The 27,482-nt window shown below is 44.7% G+C and overlaps 1 protein-coding gene and 2 pseudogenes across 1 annotated transcript; 1 reads left to right on the plus strand and 2 right to left on the minus strand.

Annotated features, from left to right (window-relative positions):
- The first annotated feature begins 10,197 nt into the window (after nt 1-10,197).
- Nucleotides 10,198-14,808, plus strand: LOC141579215 (ral guanine nucleotide dissociation stimulator-like). Its single transcript, XM_074374444.1, has 4 exons — nt 10,198-10,306; nt 10,940-11,133; nt 11,770-11,829; nt 14,682-14,808. The coding sequence occupies exons 1-4, from the start codon at nt 10,229-10,231 to the stop codon at nt 14,707-14,709; spliced, it is 360 nt and encodes a 119-aa protein (XP_074230545.1). The 5' UTR covers nt 10,198-10,228; the 3' UTR covers nt 14,710-14,808.
- Nucleotides 14,809-15,124: 316 nt separating this feature from the next.
- LOC141579211 (zinc finger protein 532-like) lies at nt 15,125-23,665 on the minus strand (annotated as a pseudogene).
- The window catches only part of LOC141579212 (CDK5 and ABL1 enzyme substrate 2-like), a 57,084-nt pseudogene continuing 44,726 nt past the window's right edge, over nt 15,125-27,482 (minus strand).

Here is a 27,482-nt window from a genome sequence, read left to right on the forward strand (position 1 = left end):
CTTTCCAGTTATGGTTTTCTTGTTTCTGTAGCATCCTGCTTCTGTTCTATTTAGAGTAGAACTTTCATAATTTCTTTCAGCATGGGTTTAGCGTTGCTAAACTCTTCTAGTTTTTGCTTGTCTGTGAAGATCTTTATCTCTCCTTCTATTCTAAAGGATAACTTGCTGGATAGAGTATCCTAGGCTGCATCTTTTTTTCATTCAGGACTTTGAATATATCTTGCCACTCCCTTCTGGCCTGTAGTGTTTGTGTAGAGAAATCAGCTGAGAGCCTTATGTGGGTTCCCTTGTAACACACTCTTTGCTTTTCTATTGCTGCCTTTAGGATCATTTCTTTATCCTTGACTCTGGCCATCTTGATTATGATATGTCTTGTTGTGGGTCTGTTTGGGTTCTTCCTGGTTGGGACCCTCTGAGCTTCCTGTACTTGGATATCTAATTCCTTCTTTAGGTTTGGGAAGTTTTCAGTCATGATTTCTTCAAATACCTTTTCAATACCCTTTGTTCTTTCTTCCTCCTCTGAAACCCCTATTATGCATAGATTGGCATGCTTCATAGTATCCCATGGGTCCCTTATGTTGTTTTCATTGTTTTTTATTTGTTTTTCTCTCAGCTGTTCTGATTGGATGCTTTCTGTTGTCCTGTCTTCTAGGTCACTTATTCGTTCCTCTGCATTATGTAGCTTGCTTTGTACAGCCTTTAGATCAGTTCTCATCTCAGCCAATGAGTTTACCAATTTTACTTGGCACTTCTTTATAGTTTCAATTTCATTTTTGACATATTTCATATCTCTAAACACGATTTCTTTTAGTTCCTTCAGTACTTTGGACACTCCTTTTTTGAAATCTTGATCTAGTTGGCTATAATTGTCTATTTCATTGATAGTTCTCCCAGGGGATTTCTCTTGTTCTTTTAGTTGGGAGCGGTTCTTCTGCTGCTTCTTCTTGCTCATATCTCTCTGGCACTATGGCTTATGGTGTGTCAGTTATCTATTGTGGTCGTTAAGGAGTTTGTTTATTTACCTAAAGTGTATGTGGAAATAAAACTTTAAAAAAGAGAGAGAAAATTTTAAAAGAAGAGGAAAAAGAGGTTTGAAACAGTATAATCAATAACAGAAGAAAAATTGAAGCAAAATAAAAATCAAATTGAGACATATTTTAAAAACCTTAAAAGAGGGGGAAAGAACCAAAAAATTGAAAACTGAGTATAATCAATAACAGGAGAACAAAGTCAAGAGAAATAAAAATTAAACTGAGGCAAATTTTTAAAAATAATAATAATAAAAATATTTTAAAAGAAAAATTTAAAGGGTTAAAAATAAAGACATATACAATTGTTTAAAAAGTAAAAATTGAAAAAGTAAAAGAAAATTGAACAGAGAAAAAAAGAAAAATAAAGTGGATGTGTTCCTGTGGAGACTGTGCATTCTTAAAGATTTTATTGAGAGGTCTTTCTTAAGTATGATTAGTTGTAAAGTCTTACTTCACTTTTGTTACCAGTGTGGCCATTGACCTGATAGTCAGAGCCTGCACTTGTTATCAAATGGTGCTTCCTTTTTTGTTTTTTGGGTTGTCACTGCTCCTGTCCTCACCCTGCTGTGCAAACTCAGCTCCCTACTTTCAGAGGCCCTCCACTGGCACCCCTGTTCTGTGGTACTCCCGGTGCCAGTCAGCAAGCAGATCATGCCCCCTCCCAACACTGTTGGTCAGGTGCTGTGCTCTGACACAGTGCATGGGTGGGTCACACCCACTTCTGTTGCCACGGTCATGTGCTGTGCTTGGGCATGGTAGGCAGGCAGGTCACACCCCCTCCCAGCACCACAGTCAGGTGCTGCACTCCTGCAGGGAATGTGGGTGGCTACCTGCCACCTCCCAACACCAGTCATTCCCTGCTCTGTTCAGCTGACCACTCTGCCTTATGTCCACACTGTGTAGGTGGGCTAGGGGAAAATGGAAGAATGGCACTTGCCCCTGAACATGCTAGAACTCAGCTCCTTGTTAATTTGTATTGGAGGCATGAGTTCTCAGAGGCACCAGGGCAGAATGATCGTATCTGCCTCAAGCTGTAAACAAGTCTTTATCTTGCCTTTGAGGCTGCTAAGCCCTAAGGTACAAATTCAGGTTTTGACCCTGCCCCTGCCTGGGTGCTAAGCACCAGAGGATATGGTGGCTGTGGCTAAGCCCCACCTCTCTTTTCCCAAAAACTGGCTCAGTGGGTTTTCAGAGATAGGGCTATGGCACACTTCAGCCCTTCACACACCAGCCATATTGCTTTTTTTTCTTTCATATTATATGGAAGGCCCAGGTTGTTCTGCTCTGTATACCCTCCCAGCCATGGTGCACAGCAGCCTGCAGTCCCCTGGGGTTGCCTCTGTGCAGCCTGCCCCAGTCCTCTGCCTGGCTGGGGCAGCCTGTCCCATCCCCCACCTGCTTCTTTGCCTCTAGGGCTAGGGGTTGCAGAGACCCTCTGTGCCCATTTAACTTAGTTCTGTCAGTCAAGGGCTGCTCTGTACAGATCCGAGGCTCGGAGGTTCCCCTCCATCCCGCTGACCTCTCTGTTGGAGATAGGGAGACCCAGCAAACAAGTGCTATTTCTCCTTTGCTGCTCCCTCCCAATGGGACCAGTCCCACAGTGTTTTGCTTTTTCTTCTTTTCTTTTTTCCTTTTCTCCTAGATTCGTGGCATCTTTGTCTTTTAAAGAAAGCGACGTTCTGTGAGAGTTCAGCTAGTGCTCTGGTTGGCTGGGTGGGTTCATGGATAAGAGTTTTGGTGTATTTGTGGGAGAGGGTGAGCTACGATCCTCTTTCTACTCCACCATCTTGGCTGATCCCTCCATTATCTTGATGATGGATAAATAAATGAAAAGAAAGAAGCATCTAACCTGCCTTTCCTCCATGAACTGTTTCAATGGGTGACCAAATAGTAGATGAACGGAAGTGCCTCTTCAAAATTAAACCAGCTAATAAATGAAAAAGAAATGAAGTAACTAGAATGTTATCATTGACCACCCCAAATGGATTAACCAATGTAAGCACTGAACATCATTGCTGCTAACATCTCAAAAATAGACAGACAACATGACATTATGTGTCCCTTAATGAAAAGGCACATCAGTATCTAGGGTCTCATCGAAAATCTTGATCCTGAGTCTCATCAAGCCTCTGAATACAGCTGAAAATCTGCAGGAAATGGAAAGAATAGAGGGATGTGCTGAACTGCATCTGAGAACACAATGTGCAAAGTCCATTCTGGAAATTTCTATAGGTGGAAGGGCTCAGGGTCTTCCATGGATACAGCATAAGAAAGAGAAAGGGATGGAGAAGGAACTTAGACTACAAGGATGAGTAGTCCTTGTACAAGACAATGAGCAAGCCTCACCTACAGGGCCTAGAGAGGCACACTTGGGTGAAAAGAACAACAAAGAAACTCAAAGAGAGTAATGAGTATAAAAATCAGGACAGTGAGTACTTTTGGTAGGAAGGAGCTGGTTGAGATTGGGATGTGGCACAGGGAGAGCGTGCTAGGTTGGCGGAAAAGTACAGTTGATTGGCCTGGATGGAGGTTACAAGTGTTCTTTTTTTAACTGAGGTATAGTTGAGGTACAATATTTTAGTAGTTTCAAGTGTCCATCATAGTGATTCAGAATTTTATAGTATACTCCATTTAAAGTTATTTGAAATAGTCTATATTCCCTGTGTTGTACAGTGTATCCTTGTAGCTTATTTATTTTTAAATCTCAAAATATGTATGCTCAGTGAAACAACCAGATGCTTTCTGCAGTACAGAAAGATGTCATTCATATTAAATGCCATGTTATCTATAGTGGAAGAAAGTAGATTAGTGTTTGCCTGAGGACAGGAGGGAATGAGGGATGTGTGGATTACAAAGAGGGATGAAGAATCCTCTTGTGTATATTTTAAATCTTAATTAGGTTGATGGTTTTCTGAGTATATACATGAGTGAAGTGTACACTTTAAAATTGTGCAGTGTTTTGTACCTCATTTATACATCCATGAAGCTGAATAAGGAAGAACAGTCTGAATGGTTTGTTTCCCCATCTTTGCTGCTGTTAAGAAGCCCTTAGTGCTGTGGAAAGTCCATACTCCTGGTCCTGCTGCTGAGTCCCCTAGGAAGCACCAGGTGAATTGTGCTTTCAACAAAAGTCCCAGGAATTCTTGTGCTCAGAGAGGTCATGATACACTGGTATAAAGTGGGTGGTGGCTGAGGAGGAGCCTTCCCTCATCCTCCACCAGGCCATCATCAGGTGAAGCCAAATGAAGCTACTACCAACAACAGACAGGGGGAAACATATCTTTGATTTCCTAGCGTTTCCTACAAGTGCAGGATCATTAACTACCATAGAACCAGGGCTTGTCACCAGTCTCTCATTGAAGGAGTTTTCAAAGCCCCCCAGCATCTCATTGAAGTAACTGGAAGAAAGCTAAGCCAATGGGGGAAGTGGCTTCCCCTTAGAACCAGGTTATTGCAATTATCCAATCAGGATCCTGTCTTCTGTAAAAGAAACACAAAGAGCTGTGCTTAGCAGTTCACTTTGAACGGCATTTATTGGTTTCTGTTATGGGGGGAAAAAGGTGCCTTTATTGCTACATAAAGTATGCTATAATTTTTGAATATTTATACAAAAGTAGTGGTGTGATTGGAAGTCATTAAAAAGGTTCTTTTTCTTAGAACTAGGTAAAGTCAGGGTTGTCTTTTGAGAGTCACTGAGCATTGCAGTTCCTCAGAAGTGAGTTTTTTATTATGTCCTTTGTCAGTTTTTCTATATATTTTTAATTAACTTGTGGTATTCTCTGTATGGAACTGATTTTAACTCTTTGTCTTATCGATGCTAAAAATGTATTCTTCCCTTTGTTACTCACTATAACTTCATTTGCAGTGTCTGTTTCCCTTTATGGCAGCTGTGCTCCCATTTTTTCAGTAAAAAACTTGAACTTTTTAATTTATTTAGCAAGTTTGTAATAATACAAAGCATGCATTCAACTTAAGAATTGAAAACAAAATTTTAAACATTGCAAATGGAGGAGGAATTCAATATAAAAAACCTAAAATAATCAGTTGGAAAGCAAACACTCTGCTTGATGGACACAAATAAATGCTGGTTTTTGGAAAAGGAAAATACTGTTTTTCTAACTGAAAATAGATGAACCCTGTCAAGGCAACTTTAAAAAGTCAGTTTATTATGAATAAGAGAAGAAATATTGTAGCAAAAAGTATTCTAAAAAAGATAATGAAAACTTCATAGCTATATACAGGCCACGTTAGGCTACATGAATAATTTTCTGGAAAATAAAAGTCACCAAAATTAAATCTAGAAAATATAAAACTCCATGAACGTTTCTCTTTCTTGAAATAACTGAAGAAGTTGGTCACACATTCACCTCAGTGTGGCCTGAGGAGCTGATGTTTTTGAATTTTTGGAAAGCTTGGCAACTATTTTACAAAGGTAGCTTCACCTCACCCCAGCATCCACCAACACCCCAGGATGAAACTGGGGCTTGTTTAAGTTTAAAACACACAAGGAAGCACTCCTATAGACACAGAGCTTATTTATTTTATTTTATATGTAGTAGTTTGTGTCTCTTAATCCTTTACCCCTTCTTGGCCCTCCCCCCTTCCCTCTCACAAGAAACAACTAGTTTGTTCTCTATTGTCTGTGAGACTATCTTGGTTTTATTATATATGTTCACTTGTTTTGTACTTCAGATTACACATGTAAGTGGTAACATCCAGTATTTGTCTTCTCTGCCTGACCTATTCCTGTAAGCATAATATCCTCCAGGTCATTCCATGTTGTTTCAAATGGGAAAATGTCAATGTTTTTTATGGCTGAGTAGTATTCCATCGTGTGTGTGTGTGTGCACACAAATAAAATACATTATATGTTATCTTTTTATTTATTCATCTATTACTGGACACTTAGATTGCTTCCATTTTGGGGCTGTTCTAAATAATACTGTTATAAACATTGGGGTACAGCTATCTTCTTGAATTGGTGTTTATCTTTTCTTCAAATATATATCCAGATGTGGAATTTCTGGATCATAGAATAGGTTTATTTTTAGTTTTTGAGGAATCTTCATATTCTTTTCCATACTGGCTGCAACAATTTACATTCCCATCAATGGTGTACAAGGGTTCCCTTTTTTCCACTTCCTCACAATCATTTGTTATTTGTGATCTTTTTGATGATGACCACTCTGGCAAATGTGATGATATCTCATTGGGGTTTTGATGTGCATTTCTCAGATGATTAATGATGTTGAGCACCTGTTCATGTGCCTATTGGCCATCTGGAGGTCATTTTTAGAAAAATGACTATTCAGACCCCGTGCCCATTTTTTAATGAGGATTTGTTTGTTTGTTATTGAGTTGTGTGAGCTCTTTATATATTTTGGAAATTACCCCTAATCAGATCTGAATTGCAGATATTTTCTCCCATTTTATTCCTCACCTTTTCAGTTTGTGCATCATTTCCTTTGCTGTGTAGAAGATTCTCAGTTTGATGTAGTCTCAGTTGTTAATTTTTGCTTTCATCTCTTGTGTTTTTCGGAGTCAGCGCCAACAATTTAAAACTAAATCTGATGTTAAGGAGCTCACTGCCTAGTCTTTCTTGGGGTTATATGGTTTCAGGTCTTCTATTCAAGGCTTTAACCCATTTTGAATTCGTTTCTATATATGATATAAGATAGCAGTCCAGTGTGATTCTTTTGCATGTAGCTGTCCAGTTTCCCCACACGATTTATTGTAGAGACTGTCCTTTCCCCTACTGTGCATTTTAGGCTTCTTTCTTGCAAATTTCTTGACCATACATGTGAGGATTTATTTCTGGGCTCTGTGTTCTGTTTCACTGATCTGTGTATCTGTTTATATGACAGTATCTTTGGGTCACTATAATTTTGGCTCACTTCCTTTTTCTCTAAATTCCACCTGGAAATCCAGCAGTGGGTCAGAGTTCCCAAGGGTTGGGGGCTCTTTTCCTGGAGTCACCAAAGAGCTATAGAGCCAGCTGGGCTCACCTACAAGTCAGTTGCAGGATGAATCATGGGATTGGGGGCCTGTGGTTTCCTAGAGTCCCAGCTTCCGACCACTTCCCAGGAAAGTACTGGGGCCCACGAGGCCAGACTGCATCTCCTGGGGCTATGGAAAGAGCCCTGGGGGAGGAACTGAGTGCCCAGGGCAGAGCAATCTCCAGCATTTGACGTATACCTCAAGGAGACATCCCGGTAAAGAGTTCAATGGGCTCCCAGCCTGGGGCTTTTGAAGGTGGGGAAGGAGGTGGTTCTGGGCAGAACAGAGCCTAGTGTGACTGGACCAAGGGGAGAAAGGCCAGGTGGGCTGCTGGCAGGAGGAGGGCCATCAGGTCTGGCTGAGAATTGGGGCTTGTCCCCAAATGCCCCTGAGAGATTTCTTGTGTGTTAGCACAGATACCCAAACTGATGTATCTTTTCAACATCCCTGTATTGGATCAGAGGCAGCGAGAAATGGAAGAAAAGAATATGAATCTGGGACAGTGTCAGTGGTGGCCTGGAAAGGATGGGGGAGCGACATTCAGAGAGGTGGTGAAAGCATTTGAAGTTGGGACCCAGGGACAGGGGAAGATCCAACTGCATGTGGAGTGAGGAAGAAAGAGGGAGCAGAGTCCCAGGTTCTGGTTTGAGCCCATTGGGAGATGGAGCTGCTGCAAGGATATGGGGAGGGGTGGGAAGAGAGTTCCAGAAGGCAGCCTGGAGCCACTTAAACCTTGGACGCTAATGAGATTAGATCAGTTCTGATACACTTTATTTTTTCATGGAAGTAGATTTGATTTACAGTGTTGTATATGTTCCTGGTGTACAACATAATGCTTCAGTTATAGTTGTATATATGTTCATTCTCATGCTCTATTCCATTATAGGTTATTACAAGTTACTGGATATATTTCCCTGTGTTATACAGTAGGTCTTTGTTGTTTATCAATTTTGTACATACTATTGAGTATCTGTAATCCCACACTCCTACTTTATCCCTCCCCACCACCACTTTCCCCCCTGGTAACCATAGATTGTTTTCTATGTCTCTGAGCCTGTTTCTGTTTTCTAAATAAGGTCATTTGAATCACTTTTTTGTTTGTTTCCACATATAAGTTATAAATTTATCTTTCTCTGAATTACTTCACTAAGTATGATAATCTCTGCATCCATTCCATTTACCTGGAAATAACATTATCTCATTAATTTTTTATAGTAATCCATGGTGTATATAGGCGACATCTTCCTTATCCATTCATCTGTCGATGGACATGTACTTTGCTTCCACATCTTGGCTGTTGTAAGTAGAGCTGCTGTAAACATTGAGGAGTATGTCTGGGAAAACTAGAAATTATCATACTATGTGAAGTAAGTCAAAGACAAATAATAAGTGATATAATTAATATGAGAAATCTAAACAAATGGCAAAACTCATACGACCTTATAATGAATCCATGGGGAAAAACTGCTTCCCAGGGGGTTTCAACCAAGTGGCGGTACACAGCTGATGAAAAATACTCCGTTCATGATGACCCAGAAGATGTTTTTACTGCAGTTGGAACTGGCTAAAACCTGACAGCAAGCCTGAGTCTTAGGGAGAGTCATTTAAGAGCAGGAACATGAAGGAAGGAGCAAATAACATTGACAAGCCCAATGGTGATGGCAGCCATCATCTTCCTGTAAATCCCTGGGCCACTGTGGGTACAGCCAGAGAAATCCAGCTGGCCAGGCTGTGTGACTGCTGAAGGGGACAGTCTCCTGCGTCCAGCACCATGGTATTGAGCGTGGACTGTGGAACCAGACTGTGTTTGATCTCAGCTCCAGCCCTGCTACCTGCATGGCCTTGAGTCACGTGCTCTAAGCTTCTAAGCGAGGGCCTCAGCCCCTCTTGAGTTTGCTATGGAAATTAGAAATCCTCAGACCTCAGGATGCTCTTGCCCATCCCTTTTGTGTGGGGGCAGTTTCTGATGGCCACACAGACTGTGAGCACCAGCTTAAGACACACACACACACACACACACACACACACACACACACACACACACATAGACACCTGTGCACCACTGTATATTGAATAAGGATTATGGGGTGGGATCAGAAGAGGAACAGACATGGAGGAGGAAGTCAGAGAAAGAAAAACATGGGTTGAAGGCACTACCTACATGTGACATCACTCCCCCATTTTTTAGGCCTTATTCCACTTACACCTGAGGACATTCCTAGAAGTATCTGCTAGAATCATTCCCATTGTGCAGGTGGGGAGACACAGACCTGGACAGACACCAGGACTTACCCAGGATGGAGAACAGGTAAGAATGAGGAGTTCAGTGTGGAAACCAGGACGTCTTCTCACAGCTGCACACAGATCCTCCCTGGGAGCCATGGAAAGGGCAGGGCTGCTGAAACTGTGGAAGAGGTGGGTTTGCTTGGAGAAGGGGGTGAGCAGGCAACAGCCCAGAGGGCTGTGTGTGGAGGTGTTGTCTGAGGAGGGGGTTCCAGGAAGTGGACCCCAGGAAGTGACATCAATCCTTAACAGACCCCAACCGAAATGGAACCTGGTTACCAGGCACCCACATTCTAGTGATGGCCCCAGAGCCAGCTCACTTGGCTGGAGACAGTTACAGAAGAAACATGCTCTCTTCTTGTTTCCCAGTCTCTTGGGGCTTCTCCGCAAGGAAACCCTGGACTGAGAGGTTGTTCAATGGCTGTAGGCGTCTGTGGAACCCTCAACCCAGATGCCTCTGGCCTATTTTGAGGAGGCGGCCTAAGGTAAAACAGGGTGGCCTGGAGAAGGCCAGTCTAGGACCAGCCTCAGTTGGGGGCCCTCCCTGGGCAGGCCCACTGCCCCTCATCTCCATGTCAGGGAAGGGGGACTTGAGAGGAGGTGTCCCCTCTGGGCAGGAATAGGTTCTTGAGCACTTGGTAACATGGCCACATCCAAGGACAGGGCTGATAAGGGGGAAAGAGGACTCCTGAGGGGCATCTTATCTGTGTCAATGGGAATACAAGGCCCCCAGTTTGTCAGCTTTTTTGTCCTTGAAGGAGGTCTCTGCAGACAGTGGTGTATGTGTGTCGGGACTGGAGATGTCTTATGGGTCGGAGAACCAGCAAGAGAACCAGACAGGGCTCTGAGGTCTCTGCCTGGCCACTGGGCACTGTGTTTGCAGGACTCCACACAGAAAATGGGACAGGACCTGTTCAATGGAGTCCCCGGCTCCCATCTCCCTGCAGGAGAGGCAGGTGCCCCACGACAGCAGCAGAGCCCAGGACAGGCTCAGGGTGAGTGTGAGCGAGGAGACTCCACACCCAGGAAGCCCCGGGCCCAATAGCTGCCCCACTCCTCCCCTGGGCTGCCTCTTAGAGACCTGTTGGCAAAGGGATCTGATCCCCTGTCTCCCCCACGTGCCCTCACAGCCCAGGCCGTGCCTTGGCCACATGCAAGTCAGTGACCACATATGAGTCCGAATCTCAGAAAGAGACTTTCACAGAACTTCAGTTCATGTAAAGTCAAGGGTGTTTCTGCACTTTTCTACAGATTGTCCTGTTTCTCCTCCATCCCCACGCGTCCACATTAACCTGAAGATCCTGAGCCCTCCCACCCCAGGCTCAGCCGCTGTGTTCTCATCTCTACAATGGGATGTTGTGACAGCAGGCACAGAGATGCAGTGGTGCATGCAGGGAGGGGCTGGCACTGCGGTGCTGACACAGGGATCTGAAGCACTGATGCATTTCATCATCGCCCTTCGCCCCTGGTACTGGTGAAGCCGAGAACCTTAAATCTGCTCAAGGCTCCCCTGTTCCACCACATGCACAGGACCCTGAGGCTTGAGGAGTCAGTCTGGTCTCCAGCCCCAAGCTCCTGGGGGTCCCCGGTGGTGCCTCTGACTCATGCCTCTCCTCTTTCCACCCCAGGTGGGAGTTGGACCATCCAGGTCCAGGGATGAGGCCTTCAGGGTGTGGAGCCTCCAGCAACACAGGCTGGAGAAGCTGGTGGCAAAGCTGGTGACTGCCATCCTGGGCGGCCACCCCTCCTATGTGAACACATTTCTGGGCAATTATCGAACTTTTGCCACCGCCCAGCAGGTGCTGGACCATCTGTTCCGAAGGTGAGCACTCTGTCTTCATGGACATTGGTGACTCAGCCACCTACCAGCAGTACCATGAGGCATTGTTCCTCTACCTCTCAAAGCCTCAGTTTGCCCCCCTGCACACTGGGGTCAAGAGAGGTTCAGGCCCTAGGAGGGTAGGAACAGAGGGAGGACTTCATGGAAATTGCTTTCTGTGAACCTGGCTTACAGAAAGGGCAGCTGGCAGGGCTGTGGTTGTGCGAATTTGTCATTGTCCTCCTGCCCAAGAGCTAGCGTCTGCCTCCTGTGTCACTGGGACTTTGGCCTTGGGTGGAAGTGTTTTCCCATTTCAAAGGGGATCTGTGACGCCATTAGCTGTCCCTGTCCTGGGAGAGTGAGAGCAGGGATCCCTGGGAGGGACAAGTGGGGTCCCAGGCCCACTCAGATGTGCGCTGTGGGGCCGGGTGGGCTCACTCACTCATTCCTCCAATGTATAGGAAGGGCCCCCAGGGCGAGGGGCTTTTCTAGGAACAACCATCATTTCATGCATCGAGCAGACATCAGCCCTGCCCTCCAGGGCTTCCATTCTCCCGGGAGTCACACTGTCACACTAGACAGCACATCCAGCTAGTGTGCTCGGGACGGTCCATGTGACACCTTCCTGCTCTCCTCTAGATACGGGTGCATCCTCCCTGTTACGGAAGAGGATGGGGGACCCCTGCACCAGCTGAAACAGTGAGTCTCTTGGATTGAAGTGGGAAGGACTCCTTCCCCAAATAGTGTATGAAGCTCTGGGCTCTCTGGTTGGGAAGAGGTGGGCAGCATCCTGGATCCCACATACCCTGTGATTCTGGCTTGAGAGCAGAAGTCCTAGGGCTTCCCCTGGCAAAGAGGAGACGAGACCCAGAGAGCTGTGGATGGGACTGTGGCGCTGTGAGGGGCATGTGGGAGATCAGAGGACAGAGTCAACCCTGAAGAAAACCCACACCCAACCCCTATCTATCCCATCACTGCCCACACGCCCTTTGGGAGACACAGAACACAAGGAGTGGAGAGCATCCTACTCACAATCTAGTGTAGCCTCAATGGTGGGGACTCAGATGGTGCTTAGGGGACCCAATGAGCCTCAGGGGAAACAGAGCCCATCCTGATGATGGTGAGTGACAGGGGCAGAAGGAGACCCAGGCAGGGTCCCTGGGGGTTTATTCAGCCAGCAGGTGCAGGAGCTTAAGTCTGAGGTGAGAGGAGGCCCGTGGGCAGGCTGGGTGGCCAACACAGCCTGTCTGTTCCCTCCTGGGTCAGACACCCATAGAACAGCTCCCGTGTGCCTTAGTGGGCAGTGAACTGAGCGCATAGCCTGCCTGTCCTAAGTGAGGTGCCATCCAGTGGGGAGGGGCAGGGAGATGGATATACCACTGTGACAAGTGTCCCTGAAAAGGTGATGTGGTCACATCATTGAGCAAAGCCTGTCCCTTCAGAAGGCTTGTAGCAGCCCCTCCTCTGTGTCCAAGCCCGCCTCCGCCCAGACTGCTAGCTGAGGTGGGACATGGAGCAGAGCCGGCCTCTGGATGGGCAGGGGCCAAAGGCAAAAAGGCCGAAGTCCCTGCAGGCCTACCCTGGGAGCCCAATGTGGTAGGAAAGGCCAAGGCTCTGACTCTGGTGTCTCCCTGACTACCCCCAGGGCCATGTCATCAATCCTGGGCACCTGGCTGTTCCAGTACCCAGACGATTTCCACCAGCCTCCAGAATTCCCATGCCTTAAGACCATTGTCGCTTATGTAGAGCTCAGCATGCCTGGCTCCGACCTGGAGCAGCAGGCCCACCTCCTCCTGGCACAGCTGGAGCAACTGGAGCTCCCAGAGGCAGAGAGTGATGGTGAGGAGGATGCAGGGTGGTGAAGGCTGAGCGGCGAGGGGAAGGCACTGGACCACATAGAGCAGAGTCTAGGAAGACTCCCTGAGGGTGGAATAGGGACTGAGAGTTTACTGAGTAGCAGTGAGGGCTCCCCTGGCTTTGGGAGACACGTGGGAAAGCAGTCCTATTGTTGAGAGTTTCCCTTCTTGGAGCCACAGCACCAGCTCCAGAACCCGCTGGGGAAACACCTCTGGATGGAGAGCCAGCTCCAGCTCTCCTGCCTGCGACAGCGCCAGAGCCAGAGCAGAGGGTCGTGCTGTAAGTATCAGTCAGGCTCTGCTGCCTGCCCTCGCCTTCAGTGCTGGAACACCCACCGTTCCTGAGGTGTCTGAATTAACAACTCCTGATTATTCTCAGTGGTGATAACATATTACTTGGGACCTATTGTGTCTGGCTGAGTAATGGATGAAGACAATGATCATCATTGTTTTTTGGTTTAAATTTTACACATTTAAAAATTAAAAATAAGCCAGGACATTGTCTTTATGCTGGGTCCTGTATATGTTCCCTGCAGGGGAACTTTGATTTGCAAAAGGGGCACCCACTTGAGCTCAGATGTGCAGTAAGTGTCTTCCCAAACATATCAGGTGCCAGAGAAGCTGAAGGAAGGTCCGAGCCTCAGGCCAGGTGCCCTAGGAGGTGCTCACAGGCCCTCCCACCCCTCAGGCTCCCCCATCAGAGACCCACTGCCCCACCCATGTCCTGTCCACAGGACTGGCAACCTTGCATTCAGCTTCTGCAGGGGAAGTACCTCTGCCTTTCCCCCAAAACCAGAAATAGGGGATGAGGGGGGCCAATGTTGTCCATCAAAGTAAAGTCCAGTGATCCCGTGATTGGAGGTGACTGAGTGAGGCTGCAGTCAGCGACCTCTCTCTTCTCTGCCTGAAGATGGATGCCCCCATGCACACAACATAGGTCCTCACAGGGAGGAGATTCTGAGCTCTTCCTGGAGTGGGGAAGACAGAAGCCTCTATTTCAACTGGGAGCAGACAAAGGAGAGATCAGAGGACCCAGGGGAAGGGCCGCCTGGGCTGAGGCTCGGCCTTGATGCTTAGGAGCACAGGCTCAGTGTCGGTTTGTAGGACTTGGCCAGAAATGATTACACCCTAGTCTGAAGGCAAAACCAAATTCACCTCGACAAAATGCCTTCAGTACAGAAGCCCAGATATCCCTTGTCCACTTGGAGGTTTTGGAAGCTAGAGATCCTGTGTAGCTCATGATGGACCTCGGGTTCACTCACATGCTTCCAAGTTCTCAGAAAATCACATACACCTGTCAGACTTCTGATTCTGCTAAAAGCCCCACCTCGTCAAACCTCTAAGGAGATGCTCCAATGTCAGCCAGTCATGGGAAACTTGTGGTTCGGCTGCTAGGATCTGTAGTCAGGCTGCACGGGCCATCCAAGACCCTTGCAAGTCACCCACCTCTACGTTTCATAGTTTTGCTTTGAGAAATTCTTCAACCCATCAAGCCCCGGGGTTCATACTCTCTATTTCAGGTAAAAACTGTGTGTTCCTGCTTTGCAGACCTTGCGGACAACAAACTAGCCCTTTTGCTTCAAGACATCCTGATTCTTTTCTGGGATTTCATTCTAAGTTTAGGATGACATAAGAAACAGTGCATAACTTGTTCAGATGAATGATGTCCAAATTTTGATTGAATATTTAACTTAGGTCAAGCATTGAGCAGAGAGCAGACTGAGAACTGACTGAGGAGCTTCCTCGTTTGGGAGAAGCTCAGAATCCACAGAAGGAGAGACGACATGCTGGGAAGTGCCTGCCATCCTAGGAAAATGGACAGGGTTCATGCTTGGGAAGTTCAGGGAAGGATCCTAGATTTGGAAGCTTCCTGGGGAGGACAGCATTGGGCTCCACTTTCAGAGATGAAGAAGACATCGTTGTCGAGGAAGTTGGCAGCAGGAGCAATAGAAGCAGGTCCTTTAAGGGCAAGGGATCAGAAGGAACACGACACAGCTTTGAAAGTCATGTTTTCTAACATTTTCAGTGGATACAATCATTACACCTGGTAAGTGACAAAGTGACTCGTAATAGAGGGTCATCTCATTTTTTCAAGTTTGACATCATTTTAGATGAAATGAGACACAGATGTTGTGTGATACATTTCAAAACTGCATTGACATTTTATTGTTAATGTGAACAGCAAAGGGCCATGCGTGTCTTTGGATAGACTCTCTTTTCTGCACCAGGAACACAGGGTTGGGATGTGGACATGTGACCCCAGCATGTTCCCATTCTATCCCTGCAGGTCCTGTGAGGCATCGACCTCCTCTCTTCTCTGCTGTGGATGGGGCCCAGCTCAGGGTCTCCATCAACACTCCCTGAGACCCCGCCCTTGGGAAGTGCCCGGTCATGGCACGATCAAGATGAGGACTTGCACTAGAAGGCACAGCCAAAACTTTGATCTTATGGAATTGGCGTTCTCCTAACAGCAAGACGGATGTTGTGTGTGTGTGAATGTTGCCTGTTTGCCATCCATGGAGCCAGCGGCTCCCATGCCATTCCTCATACGGCCACCAGAGGGCCGTCTGTCACTGCTTCTGAGAAACAGGCTGCTCCATTCCAAAGTGGTCCCTTCCACTTTAGCCTTCCTCAGAAGAAGTTTTAGAAACTGAGGCTTTCTTTAAGCTATAGGGATTTGCTTTTCTTCTTCCACCTCGTTTGGAAGCTAATGTAAATCCACTCCAATTCACAAAAAGAAGGTGAGCCACTGAGTGGAAATTGTCCCTTGGGATACACAGACGTGTCTCATCTGTGTCCAGCCCCCATGTGTGTCCACCTCTGTCCCTTCCTCTCTCCCTCCAGCTGTCTGTACATATTGATTTCAATAAAACACTTTGACAATCAGTGTAATGCTGTAGAAATATTTTAAATTGTGTTGTTTTTTTGTATGTGTGTGATGTGGATCATTGAGTGCAAGTCCTCTGCTCACAGGACAGTGGGGTTGTCCCTGGATCCCTAGGAGACAATTGAAGCAGGGCAGTAGGCCTCAGTGGGAGTCACTCACCAGGAAAGCTCTCCTGCTCACCACAGCCAAGGTGGGTCCACACTGTCTCCTATGTTCACAGCACTGAGTCTCCTTTCCCCTGGGGAGCACTGCAAAATACCCTGTGTATCCTGAAGGAGCATCACGGTCAGAATCATGAACAGTGATGATAAGAAACTTGGGAGAGGGACAGGTTATGATTTTAATTACCTGATCCTCTGCCTACAGCAGCTTTCCCTGTATTGTGTTCTAACCAATGCTCAGCCACCTGGGAGCAGAGTCTAGGCCTTGTTTTCCAGTATATTACAGGTCTCTAGTCCAGCGCTTGGCCAAGAAGACAAGCTCACACTCCTGAATGAATACACTTAGGAGGGAAGATTGGACAGATTTGCAAACGTATTTGAAATGGAGCCTCTCCTGGAGCTGTCCAGACAGGAGGTCATCATACATAGGCACCTTCCTCACCTGCCAGGCCCTTTACTCCTGAAGACCTTCCCACAGAGCCCCTCAGCCAGGACCCACATGATCCCAGGGGTCGCCCAGGTCACATCTCACCTTCTGCTCTTGCTTCTGTTCTCACTTCGCCCCCACCTTGATTGTCCCTGAGGTCTCAGAGGACACCTTTAATTCCCTCAGGGATCCAATATCATAAAAATAGATCGTATGGTCCTAAAGTTCCTTGCTGGGACTAAATTAACAAATCAATCACCACATGGAGAAACACAGCTGTGCATGACTACTGCAATGGGTGTTTGTCTTCAGCTTTCTCAGGGGTCGGGTGATGGCTCCTCTAGGCAGTCTGAACTCTAGAACAGGTTCTTCTATCTTCCACTTGGGGCTGGGAACCTTGGCATCTTCTTTTATTTCCATTTCCTACTCATTGGTGGCTTCTGTCTTTCCTTTCAAGTCAGGATCCTTAATACCATGTGTGAGCTGGATGTTTCTCCAGCATCAGTCATTTCACGAAGGCCCACCTGGAGTCTGGGCAGTGCGAGCAGGTGTAAACCTTCCTGATGCCTTTGTGTTTGACCCGGTTGTGAGGGCAGAGGCTGAGGGATGAGCTGAAAGATTTTTCACACTGGTGACAGGGGTGATTCCTCATTTGCTTCCCGTGCTCCTTCCTCACGTGGGAAATGTCAACGTCTCTCTGTGTGAACAGGTGGTCACACCCCAACACATACACCCAGGACTGGCCACTTTTTTTGTTTCCACTGATTTCTTCGCAGGTGGGGGATTTCTTTTCCAATTTCTCTTTCCCATTCATTGATCTGGTGTCTTCTGTGTTTTGATTTGCTGAATTTTGAGTTCCAGGCTTAATGCTCAAAGGCAAGTCTATACCCAAGTTTGGAGGCCCTTCCATGCTTTTCAGTGTTCCATGCATAGACGTGATATGGTCCATCATGAGTTGCTTCTGTGCATGTAAAAGAGAACAGTCTGGACACTTGAAAACAGGCACCTTCTGGTTTTCAATGTGCTGGTCAAAGTGGCGATACAGCAGGATTTGCAGGGTGAATACAGTGTCGCACATGGAACACTTACTATTCTTGGCTCTCTGATCCTGATGCCAGGGTGCTGTGTGTAGGCATGGGAATGTGCACTTGGGGCAGACTTAAATGCCACTGGACAGATAGGACACTTGTAGAGGACTTCACAGTGAGAACCTTGAATGTGAGACTTCAGCGTGGCCGCATCAGAGGAGACAACATTGCAATATGAACATCGAAAACCAACTCTCACGTGTAGTTTAGACAGTTCTTGGTGACGTGGGTCTGGAAGTGCACTGACCTGCAGGTGGCCCTGCACTCGGGGCAGGTGCAGGGAGATTTGTGCTGATGGATTCTCTGGTGGGAGGCGGAGCTGCACTGGTGAGGAAGCAGCATCTGGCAGACAGGGCAAGTCTTTTGTCCACTCATGTCTGCAGCCTGCTGGACGTGGGCAGCCAGCCATGTCTCATCCTGGAAAACTTCATTACACTGCAAACATTTCAGACTACGCCTACAGAGCTTGGTGGGTCTTCATCCCGAGGCATAGCTGGAAGGATGGGTGAGTTCAAAGGGGCTGATGTGACTGTCCCACTTATGCCAGATGGGATTTATGTTACAGTGTGTGTGCCGGCCCCACGGAGCTCAGCAGAGTGGGAGATGAAGCAGGATACTGGTTGATGGAGAAACGAGCATTTGACCTGCTGGCACCGGCTTCACCATCAAGTGGGAGCCCTGCATCACCTCTCCCTTCTCCTCGTGCCCACGGGCAGGGGACGGGAGGCTGCACTTGTTGTCAGTAATGAGGTTCCTACTACAGTGGTTGCATGTTACTTCAATGCACACACTGCATCTGTCCTAGTGTTGGGTCAGGCTCTTTTCAGGGCAAAGGAGTCCCCATACTCCAAGCACTTGTACCCAAGGGTTTATAATGTGATGCACGCGTTGGCAGGAGGACTGAGCTTGGGGATGTAAGCTGGGACTGAGTTGACGCCATGCAGCACCTTGGTGAAAGCTTCCACCACAGAACTCTGCAGGGAGGACACTGCCAGGACCCATGAGAGCTTTTAGGGTGGCTGCGAGGCCACGGCATTGATTATTGCCTGTTTTATTTGCTGCTGAGGTGTGGTGAGCACTTGGCAGAGCTCAGAGGTGGCCTTGGCACCCTGAGACAGAAGGTTAAGTTGGCAAGGTGCAGAGTCTTTGGCACAAGTTTGGCATTGGCCAGGCTGGAGCCCGGCACCACGACAGTTTGCTGCTGGGTGGCACTGGCGGCTTTAAAGATGGCGCTGCTGGTGCTCTGAATGGAGGCAGCAGATATGACTGTGTCTTTGACCATCGTGTTGTTGGTGAGCTTCACGTTAATGACTCGCGAGCCAGCCATCTTCAAAGCTGACACCAGGAGGAAGGCGGTCACCACAGGCTTGATCGTGACCTGTTTGGGCGTCAGCTCGGAAGGGGCAACAGCGTTGGTGATGACCACTGACTGCACAGGTGTCCTGAGGCTGGAAGGAAAGGACAGTGGCTGAGGCTGGAGATGACAGATGCGACATCACGGACACCACCATGGACCCCGTCTGCTCTGAAGGCTTTATTCCAGCATCAAGATTATCTTCGGAAAAAAAAAAAAAGATTATCTTCGGGCAACACCCTCATCACCATCCCCTTGATTTCCCCAGAAGATGTCTTGATGGTTTTGGTGCAGACTTTGGGGATTGCTGGTGTCGACCCTGCAGGAAAGGAGGGCGATCCCTCACTACTGTTCTCACTGGAGATGCATCTGGCTGCTTGAGGGATGATTTTTCCATCCCTTTGGTGAGACTCTGGGATTCAGGAGACTTTTCAATGGTTCTAGGGCTGTCATTTACTTCTTTGGGTAACAGAGAGGACCCCCAGCAATTGGTCACTGGTTCTTCAGAGGAGTTGGAAGCAGCCTTTTTAGCACTGAGGGCTGCAATCACAGCTGTACAGGAGGAAAGCCTGGAGGATGGCTTGGTCCCTGCTGGTGCCACACCACCAAGGGAGCTGTCATTCTTCTCAGAGCTCAGCTTCCCCTCGTGGACCCTGTTTTCAAGCACCGTTTCAGAGATTTCCTTCAATTTATCACCCATTTTTCTGACTTTAAAAGGTTCATAAACAGATTTATACAATTTGTCTCCATTTCTCTCTCAACAACTTTGTTTTTATCTAGATTGCCTGATGTAGAGATTCCAGTTTTGCTTAAGCTTAAGATGTTTCCCATCATTCATTAGCAAGAAGCAGCCAGACTATATATAAACTTATCTGTTATAAGAAAAGTACATGGCCTGTCTAAAACCTGTTCTATTTCAACATATTTTAAAAATGACTTAGAAGTTCATAAAGAATAAAAGAAAAATCTCTTCTAAGGGTGCTCACCTATAATAAAAAACACAAAAGAAAATACATTGCCACAAGAGGAGGAGGAACAGGGAAGTTTCTGACTTGATTTTCCTTCACAGGGCAGGAGAGGAGAGTATACGTTGCCCCTCTTAGGAAATATGCAGCCAGCCCCCTCTCTCCCTCTTCTTTATTACTGTCAAGGTATTTTTGGAATTATAAATAAGCAAAATAATGATATGAATAGAATTTCAGAAAAGATCAATCACCCACAGTCTAAGTGACCCTTCCCACCAAAAGCCACCACAGGCCCCCAGCTGGGAGGCAGAGCATAAGTTACTCCTACTGAGTTAACAAGTTTGCAGCTAAAATACTGAGAGATTTGTCAATCTTTAAATGTCTGTATTTCTAAAATATACTGCAAAGTGGAGAATATGCTGTAAGGGCAATAGCTATGGTCACTGCATAAGGAAAGGAAAGCCGGATTTAAGAACGTCTTTGACCAATTTCTAGGGAAGGGGCTGAGACCACAGCGGTGGGGAGAGAGGGGGCTGAGGGGTCTGTGCGGGCTGCTCAGTAGAGAAGCGCACTCCCATCACACAGGATAAGGGATCAGATCCTGGGTTCTGAGTGAAAGCCTCTCAATAAGGCAAATTCATCCTCTTCTGTCACCACACTGCAGAACACAACATCGTGAGTGGCTGAGGGGTGGGAAAGGGAGTCACAGCATTTATTTTTAAGCAGCCTGCAGCAGGTACAAACAGAAAAGGCGGGAAACAGCGTGGCCTATTTGGGAAATTTAGAAAGTGCCAAAGGGCTCTGGCAGAGTTAAAATTTGGAGAATGTAATTTTAAGTTTGGGGTCTTGCAGCAGTAAAGTCACCATTGCCTAAATGGTGGTAAGTCAAGAAAGACTGGTGAGAGAAGAGTTATGGGATCAGACGTGCTCTTAAGGAAGCTAGCTGTGGCGGCGGCAATGGCGTGCAGGACTTCAGGAATGGGGAGTCACGAGAGCAGCAAGGACAGGAAGGGCAGAGAGGAGACTGAGCCCTGCAGGACGTCAGGTGTCCGGGGGGTGATGGGAAATGACACCAGTGTCTGCCGGGCCAGGCAGGCTGCCCTCACCACAGAGCAGCACTTACTGCACAGAATCACCTGCTGTTCTGTTTCTTTTCCACTTAAGCATCGGGCAAACCAATCTCCTTTACATTTTGTTCTATCAGATAGCTTTTTGAGGTTAGTCATAATCATCCCCAAGGCAACAAAGACATCTTAGTTTCTATGAATTCACAACACTTCCCACAACCTAAGGACCTTATGATCTCTTTACAAGCAAGAGAAACATAGATGAATAGGAATTTATTAACATAGGAAAGATGGCCCAAAATAAGTCACATTTGATAATAACTCAATTAATTTTAAGAACGATTATTTAAGAAAGACCATGACCGAAATCTGGGTGTGTGCAAAACACGATATCTAAAAATCTTTAATTTACATAGCATGCCCATCGGGTTCCTTTGGGGGTGGGGGGTGCTACTGAAGGAGCATCTTCTTTCCGTTTGCTTGGCATGTGTTTCTCATTTGCCCTTAAAAATCTCTGGATTTTAAGGAAATAAGAAAAAGAACTGAGCTGAAAAGATCACATACTGGAAGGGGAATAAAGAACTTGCAGGGTCGCCAAAGCCATACTAAAAACACTGGCCTTGACCCTGAAAGGGCTGGTGCCACCAAGGGCCAAGATGAAGTGGGCAAGTGTGCATTTAGATCAGAGCTTGACTACAATAGAAATATGAAGAGATGGACAAGAATGATTCAGAAAAACACACAGGATTCAAGACAAATGGATACAGGGGGAAAGCAAGGCAATGTAGAAAAGTTGATGGCAAAAGTGAAGAAATGTGAGAGGGTTGATAGACGCCCTTCAGATCATGGTCTTTACTTCTAGTCCTCCAGCCTCAGAGAAGAAAAACTAACCACCCCACTATACAATAGACCTTCCTCCACTCTTTCTTGCAACCTGAATGCCCCTGGCAGCTAAGGGGGAAAACTCTCTCTTTTATTTTAAAATCTGGCTCTTCTACTGAGACTTTCTGTTAAAAAATATCCATATGTTTCCCCTTTTAAAGGAGACCATCCCAATAGCCAGAACCTGTCCACTTCTGTGCTGATTCAGCCCACGTGTCTAGACACTCACATACTTCTCATAGTTAAATCACGATGATCTAAATCTCACGTAGTAATCCCATTTCCCTGGCCAGTGGGTAGATCAAATTAAAGCAAGTGAGCCAGTCTTGGCCAAGGCGCGGGGAAGCCTACTTTTTGCAGTGGGTGTGCAGGGGTCCTAGGGGAAAGAAACCATTGCTCTTACAAATAAACATACGGGAAGAGGTCACCTTCTTCCACTGGACATTAGTTAAATAGACAAGTCACGTAGCTAGAGTCTGCACAGGGCCGTGAAGACAGCTAGCAAAAGACACGATGACATGCAGGGGACAGCAGAGTGTAAAGACAGAAATTGAGTCTTTGATGCTCTCACTGAGGCTGGACTTTTGCACCTGAAGCCAGTTGAGCACAGATTGTAGCTGATGCTCTCTTTGACTTCAACCAAGGGCACAGTGAATCCATTCCTCCATTAGCCTGGGAGTTTCCTTATTAAACCCAATATATTCTTACTTTGAAATGTATCTTCTAAACTTCACCAAATGTGAGGGGGTAAGCAAAAGTCATAAGTTAATTAGGTAATGATAAGAAGCTGTCACAATGGAATCTTTTTAAGACACATAAAACAACACTGAACTATTACTTACTGGACTCTCTTGGCAGAGACACCCAAGAAGTAGTGCTGTGCATGAGGCCACGATGCAATCCTCCATGTGTTTGCCAGCATGCTGAACAGCTGAAAATATTTAAACCAAAAACTGTAACAGTACATTAAAACACACATGCACACACAGACACACAAAATCATTCAAGAAACCAACACCTCTGTTAGTCATCTTTCCTTCAGAATGGCTAAACATCAATAAATGACGCTAGGAAAATGGAATATCCACACATATCAACAAAAAACAACACAAATGGAAGAGGACCTTAATATAAGAGCCAAATCATAAATCCCTTAGGAGAAAACACAGGACTGAATCTTTGTGACCTCGGGTTAGGAAATGGTTTCTTAGGCACAACAACAAAACCACAAGTGACAAAATAAAAAATAGGTAAGTTGGACTTCATCAAACTTAAAGCTTTTGTGTTTCAAAAGACACTATCAAAAAACTGAAGACAACTCACAGAATTTATCTGCAAATCACATACTTGATAAGAATCAAGTCACTAGAATATATAGAATTCTACAACTCAACCAAAAAATGACAACTCAGTTAAAAAATATGGGCAGAAGTCTTTGAGAACTATTACTGTAATTTATGACAATAGCTCTCAGTTTACAAAGTGAGGCCAATAAAAGAATCCCCAAGTTTCAGAAGTATAAAAACCTTTAGGGGTCATATTATTCAGCTGCTTCTCCTTACAGATAAGTAAAGAAAGAGCCAGGAAAGGAAAGCAGACCTTGCCTGCACTGGACACATACCTTCCTCACTGCTAGGAAGCCTGTGAAGAACTCCCACAAGCACTAAAATATCAAAGCTTGTCTGCACTGAACTAGAGAGGCCATAAACATAGCAACATTATAACAATATATGAATTAAATATGTTTTGGAGGAAAAAGAACACATATGTAATTTGAATACATCAAAATAAACACACCTGTATTGAGGTCAAGTTCTTCATCGTCTTCCTCCTCCTCCCTGTTTCTCTTCTGTACCATCCGTCTTCTCAGTTGACGCCCGCCGCATCTCTCCACTTCTTTCTTGCCTCTCTCCACTCTCATCATGCTGAGTGGTGGGAGCGTCTCTGATCAACTCATCTGTTTTACTTTCTGCCAACTGGGCTGCTCTCTCTCGCTCAAGGAATAGCTGATAAAGGTGATTTTTGAAGATCATTAAGAGAGATCACCAACCAGCATGTATATATGCAAATTTGTCTCAATTTGCTTTTAAATACTACTAATCCTAAGAAGCATGTTGTCTGGTAAACAAGAGTAAATATCAATAAAAGCCCTTGGTCTTCATCCAACTGAAGGCCAAAAGTATAAAAGCTGTTGAAATTCAATCAATCAAATTAAGTGTATCTACTAATGATGCAGGCATTCTGTTTATAAGACTGGGAATCTCAACACTTTTTCTTAATTTGGAGAATATTGAGAGGAAATTCAAACAAATATACAAATCAAAAGTTAAAAGAATTAAACAATTTTTAAATCCTAGCAGCCTGGATAAATTAACTGCAAGGAAGAAGGTACACTGAATAAAACGTAATACTGGGGGAAAGCAATGTGGCTTCTTTAAAAGGAATTTAAAGGGATAAAGAGATAAGCAAGAACCAGTAAAAGTAAAAAGCTAGTTCTCAGAGAAACACCTAGAACTGGATCTCAACTAGAATACTTGACAATGGAAGTACAATTGTCAATGGAAGGACACACCAAAAACTCTAAAAGGGAACCCACTCAACCTCTTGCCTTCACTCCCTTTATTTTCATGTGCTGGTGCAGTGCTGAATGTACAGAAAGCATTTCATATACTCACTGATATGACTGGGGAAACCCAAAGTTACTAATGACAGCTACCTGAAAACCACAGGCCAAGGAGATCTCAAAAATTTGCTAAATATTCACAAGCATGGCATATAAAATTTAATACCCTCAAGAAAATAAAATTCCAGCTTTATGTGAAGCAGTGTTTCTTAAAATTGGTTCCAGGTTCCCTAGGGGTCCCCCCAAATCCTTTCAGGGAATGTGTGAGCTCAAAACTGCATTCATAAGTATACTGAAAGGTCAACTGACTCCTTTCATTCTCTCACAACTAGACAGTGGGAGTTTTCCAGAATCTACATGCCATGTGATTATGTTTATATATCAAGTGGCTAATAGAATGAGTACTTGAATTTTACAACTTTTTGCTTTGACTCCTAATTTATCAATAGATAAACCACACATAAACAAAAGTTACTTAGTATGCCCAATAATTATTATAATGTATACTTTATATCACATAAAAGTATACAGAATAAAGAAGTCCTGAAACCCAAATGTTTGAAACGGAATGATTAGGCTCCTAGTTATGACTGAAGAAAATGACAAGTTCTTGCAGGTTATTACCTGAAGACACAGATCAAGCATGTCTAGTTTCAGAAAGGCCAAAAGGATTAACAGGATAGCAAAGGCTTTGGAAAAAATGGAAAAAAAAAAAAAAAGGTTCATGATCACTTCTGAACATGTGCAAACTGTCACTTAAGGAAATGACAAAGGTAGCTAAGAACTGGCAGAAAGTATTATATGGGGGAAAGTAAAAAATAGTAACACCCAGCACTGTCAAGAAGCAAAAACCCACATACAGTTTTACAGGGGAGTAAAAATCAACTGACGAGGGAGTATGTGATTGGGGTGGGGCAAGTTGGGGCATCAATTTTAAATATACATACTGTGACACAATTCCTAAGCCAGGAAATTACTCCAAAGACATATATACTTTCAAAGCTATGCTCCAATATTTAGGTACACACAGTCCTGGGCACAGATCAGACCAGTAAGTAATGCTGGAAGACTTGAACCAGATGGGATAAAGCTAAAACGTGATTTGTAATTTGTTGTTAGTAATCTACTTTTGATTCATATACAATGAGGCCTTGTTTCTGCTTTTTGATAACAATGCCTAAGGAGTGATTACAGTAGTTGAAAACAGTCAGCAGAATAAGTAATGGCACACATTCTAACCCAGTGTACCTCTTCTCTCACTGACCAGGTGAGAGAGGAAGAGGAAGAAGAAGAGGAGGGGAGGGAAGGTATGAAGGAGGGTAGGTAACACCTGATAAATAAACTGGACAGATGTAAAACCTGAAGGTGTTAGTTTGTTTTTAACTGGCTGCTTACCTGCACTAAAGCCTGAATTGCATGGACTTGTCCAGCCATCCTTAAACTACCATCTCCCTCTCCACTACAGAAGGAAGAATCAAAAGAACATGATGCTTCCATGTTGATGAGACACTGCCAATTCTGAGCATTATACTCAACTAGATTTACCAGTAGTCCTAAATCCTACAAAAGGTAAAATATGCCTGTTGCCACAGGTGAGAATTAAAACAAGTGAATACAATATACAACTTTTACTGACAGCTAGAAAACTAATCAGTGTGCTATGAGCTTCAAAATGGTTAATAACCACTTTTTAATTATAAATAATGGCCATTCCAAAGAATGATTTCACCACTTTTAGTTCTCATATTCGTTATTTTTACACATGGCCCTTCATGGTTCCCTTCTGTACTGTAAGAATTATGTTCATAGGGAGTCAACTGAAACCCAAAGTATATTGAACAACTGGTTCTTAAATTCAAAACTAAGATGAAGTTTTTATCATCTTAATAGATCAAGTACTCATTTCTGAAATAGTCATTTGAACTCACCAGCTTTTGAATAGCAAATCTCTGCTTCTCAGGTAGGTACTTTGGAATCTGAAGCACACAGTTCATCACTGTGCCCATCATGCCACCCTGCTCTCCTGTTGTGGTGCTGTCCCATTCTGAAACAGGGAATGGGAAGAGGATAAAGGTTGTTATCATTTTTATGACACTGACAACTAATATGTATTAATACAAATATTAAAAATTAAAAATGTATAGCTATTCCTTTATTGAGATACACTGTTGACAATAATTTTTCTGAGCTGAGCTGGTTTTTAAAATATCAACTGATAAAAGCAGTTAAATCTATACATGAGTAAATGAATTACATGATGGCAATTTTAAAATGACTACATTAAGACAAGAAGAAACAAGGCGATTAACTTATTTTTACATGTAATACAATCTTTCAGTGAGAATATATGTAGAAAATATGACTGATGTTTATCATTAGTTAAATTGAGCATCACCCCAATGATGTCCCTCATGCCGTCTTCCACTGCTTTGCCCAGGTGATTAGTGATATTCTGGGGAGGCAGAGGCTGACTGTCAGGTAAACATGTACTGTTCTCAGCACGGTTATACTGCTTAATGAATTCTTCACAATGTTGTAATGCTCTTAAGACAAAACAAAATAAAGACGGTTATGCTAAACAAACATAGTTATACTAAGAATTTCTACCTCCTTGGACCTTACTGTTTTAAACTTGTCATAAATGCTGCTAAATTAATTTTTTTCTATTAAAGAACTTATAATGTATTATCTACTCAACTGTGTACCAAACATGTCTGGTAATCACACTAGGCGCTAAGATTTTACGAAAACTTGATACTATTAATTTTTCCAAGCAAAGTTAAAATTATAAACTCAATGCAGAGGTTTATAACTTTACTACCCACAGCTGCCCGCTATTTTACCAAAGTCTCCAGCATAACAACCTACCACAACATATCCCCAAACAAGTTAAACTTTTAAAAGCTAACACTGGGCACTTCTGAATTTCATTTAGATGTTTTTTCATTTCAAATGTAAGCTCTTAGCGTAGGTAAAGAATATTATTTATATTAATATTGCATAATAACCTTGTATAGATAAATATTAAATACTTCCTAAACA

The sequence above is a fragment of the Camelus bactrianus genome, chromosome 11 (assembly GCF_048773025.1).
Source record: "Camelus bactrianus isolate YW-2024 breed Bactrian camel chromosome 11, ASM4877302v1, whole genome shotgun sequence".
NCBI lineage: Eukaryota > Metazoa > Chordata > Mammalia > Artiodactyla > Camelidae > Camelus > Camelus bactrianus.

Bases quoted from the DNA above. Each gene is read 5' to 3' on its own strand.
- LOC141579215 (XM_074374444.1), top strand. From the start codon at position 10,229: ATGGAGTCCCCGGCTCCCATCTCCCTGCAGGAGAGGCAGGTGCCCCAC. The intron at 10,307-10,939 runs GTGAGTGTGAGC...TTTCCACCCCAG, and splicing joins GAGCCCAGGACAGGCTCAGG to GTGGGAGTTGGACCATCCAG. The intron at 11,830-14,681 runs GTGAGTCTCTTG...TATTTAACTTAG, and splicing joins CCCCTGCACCAGCTGAAACA to GTCAAGCATTGAGCAGAGAG.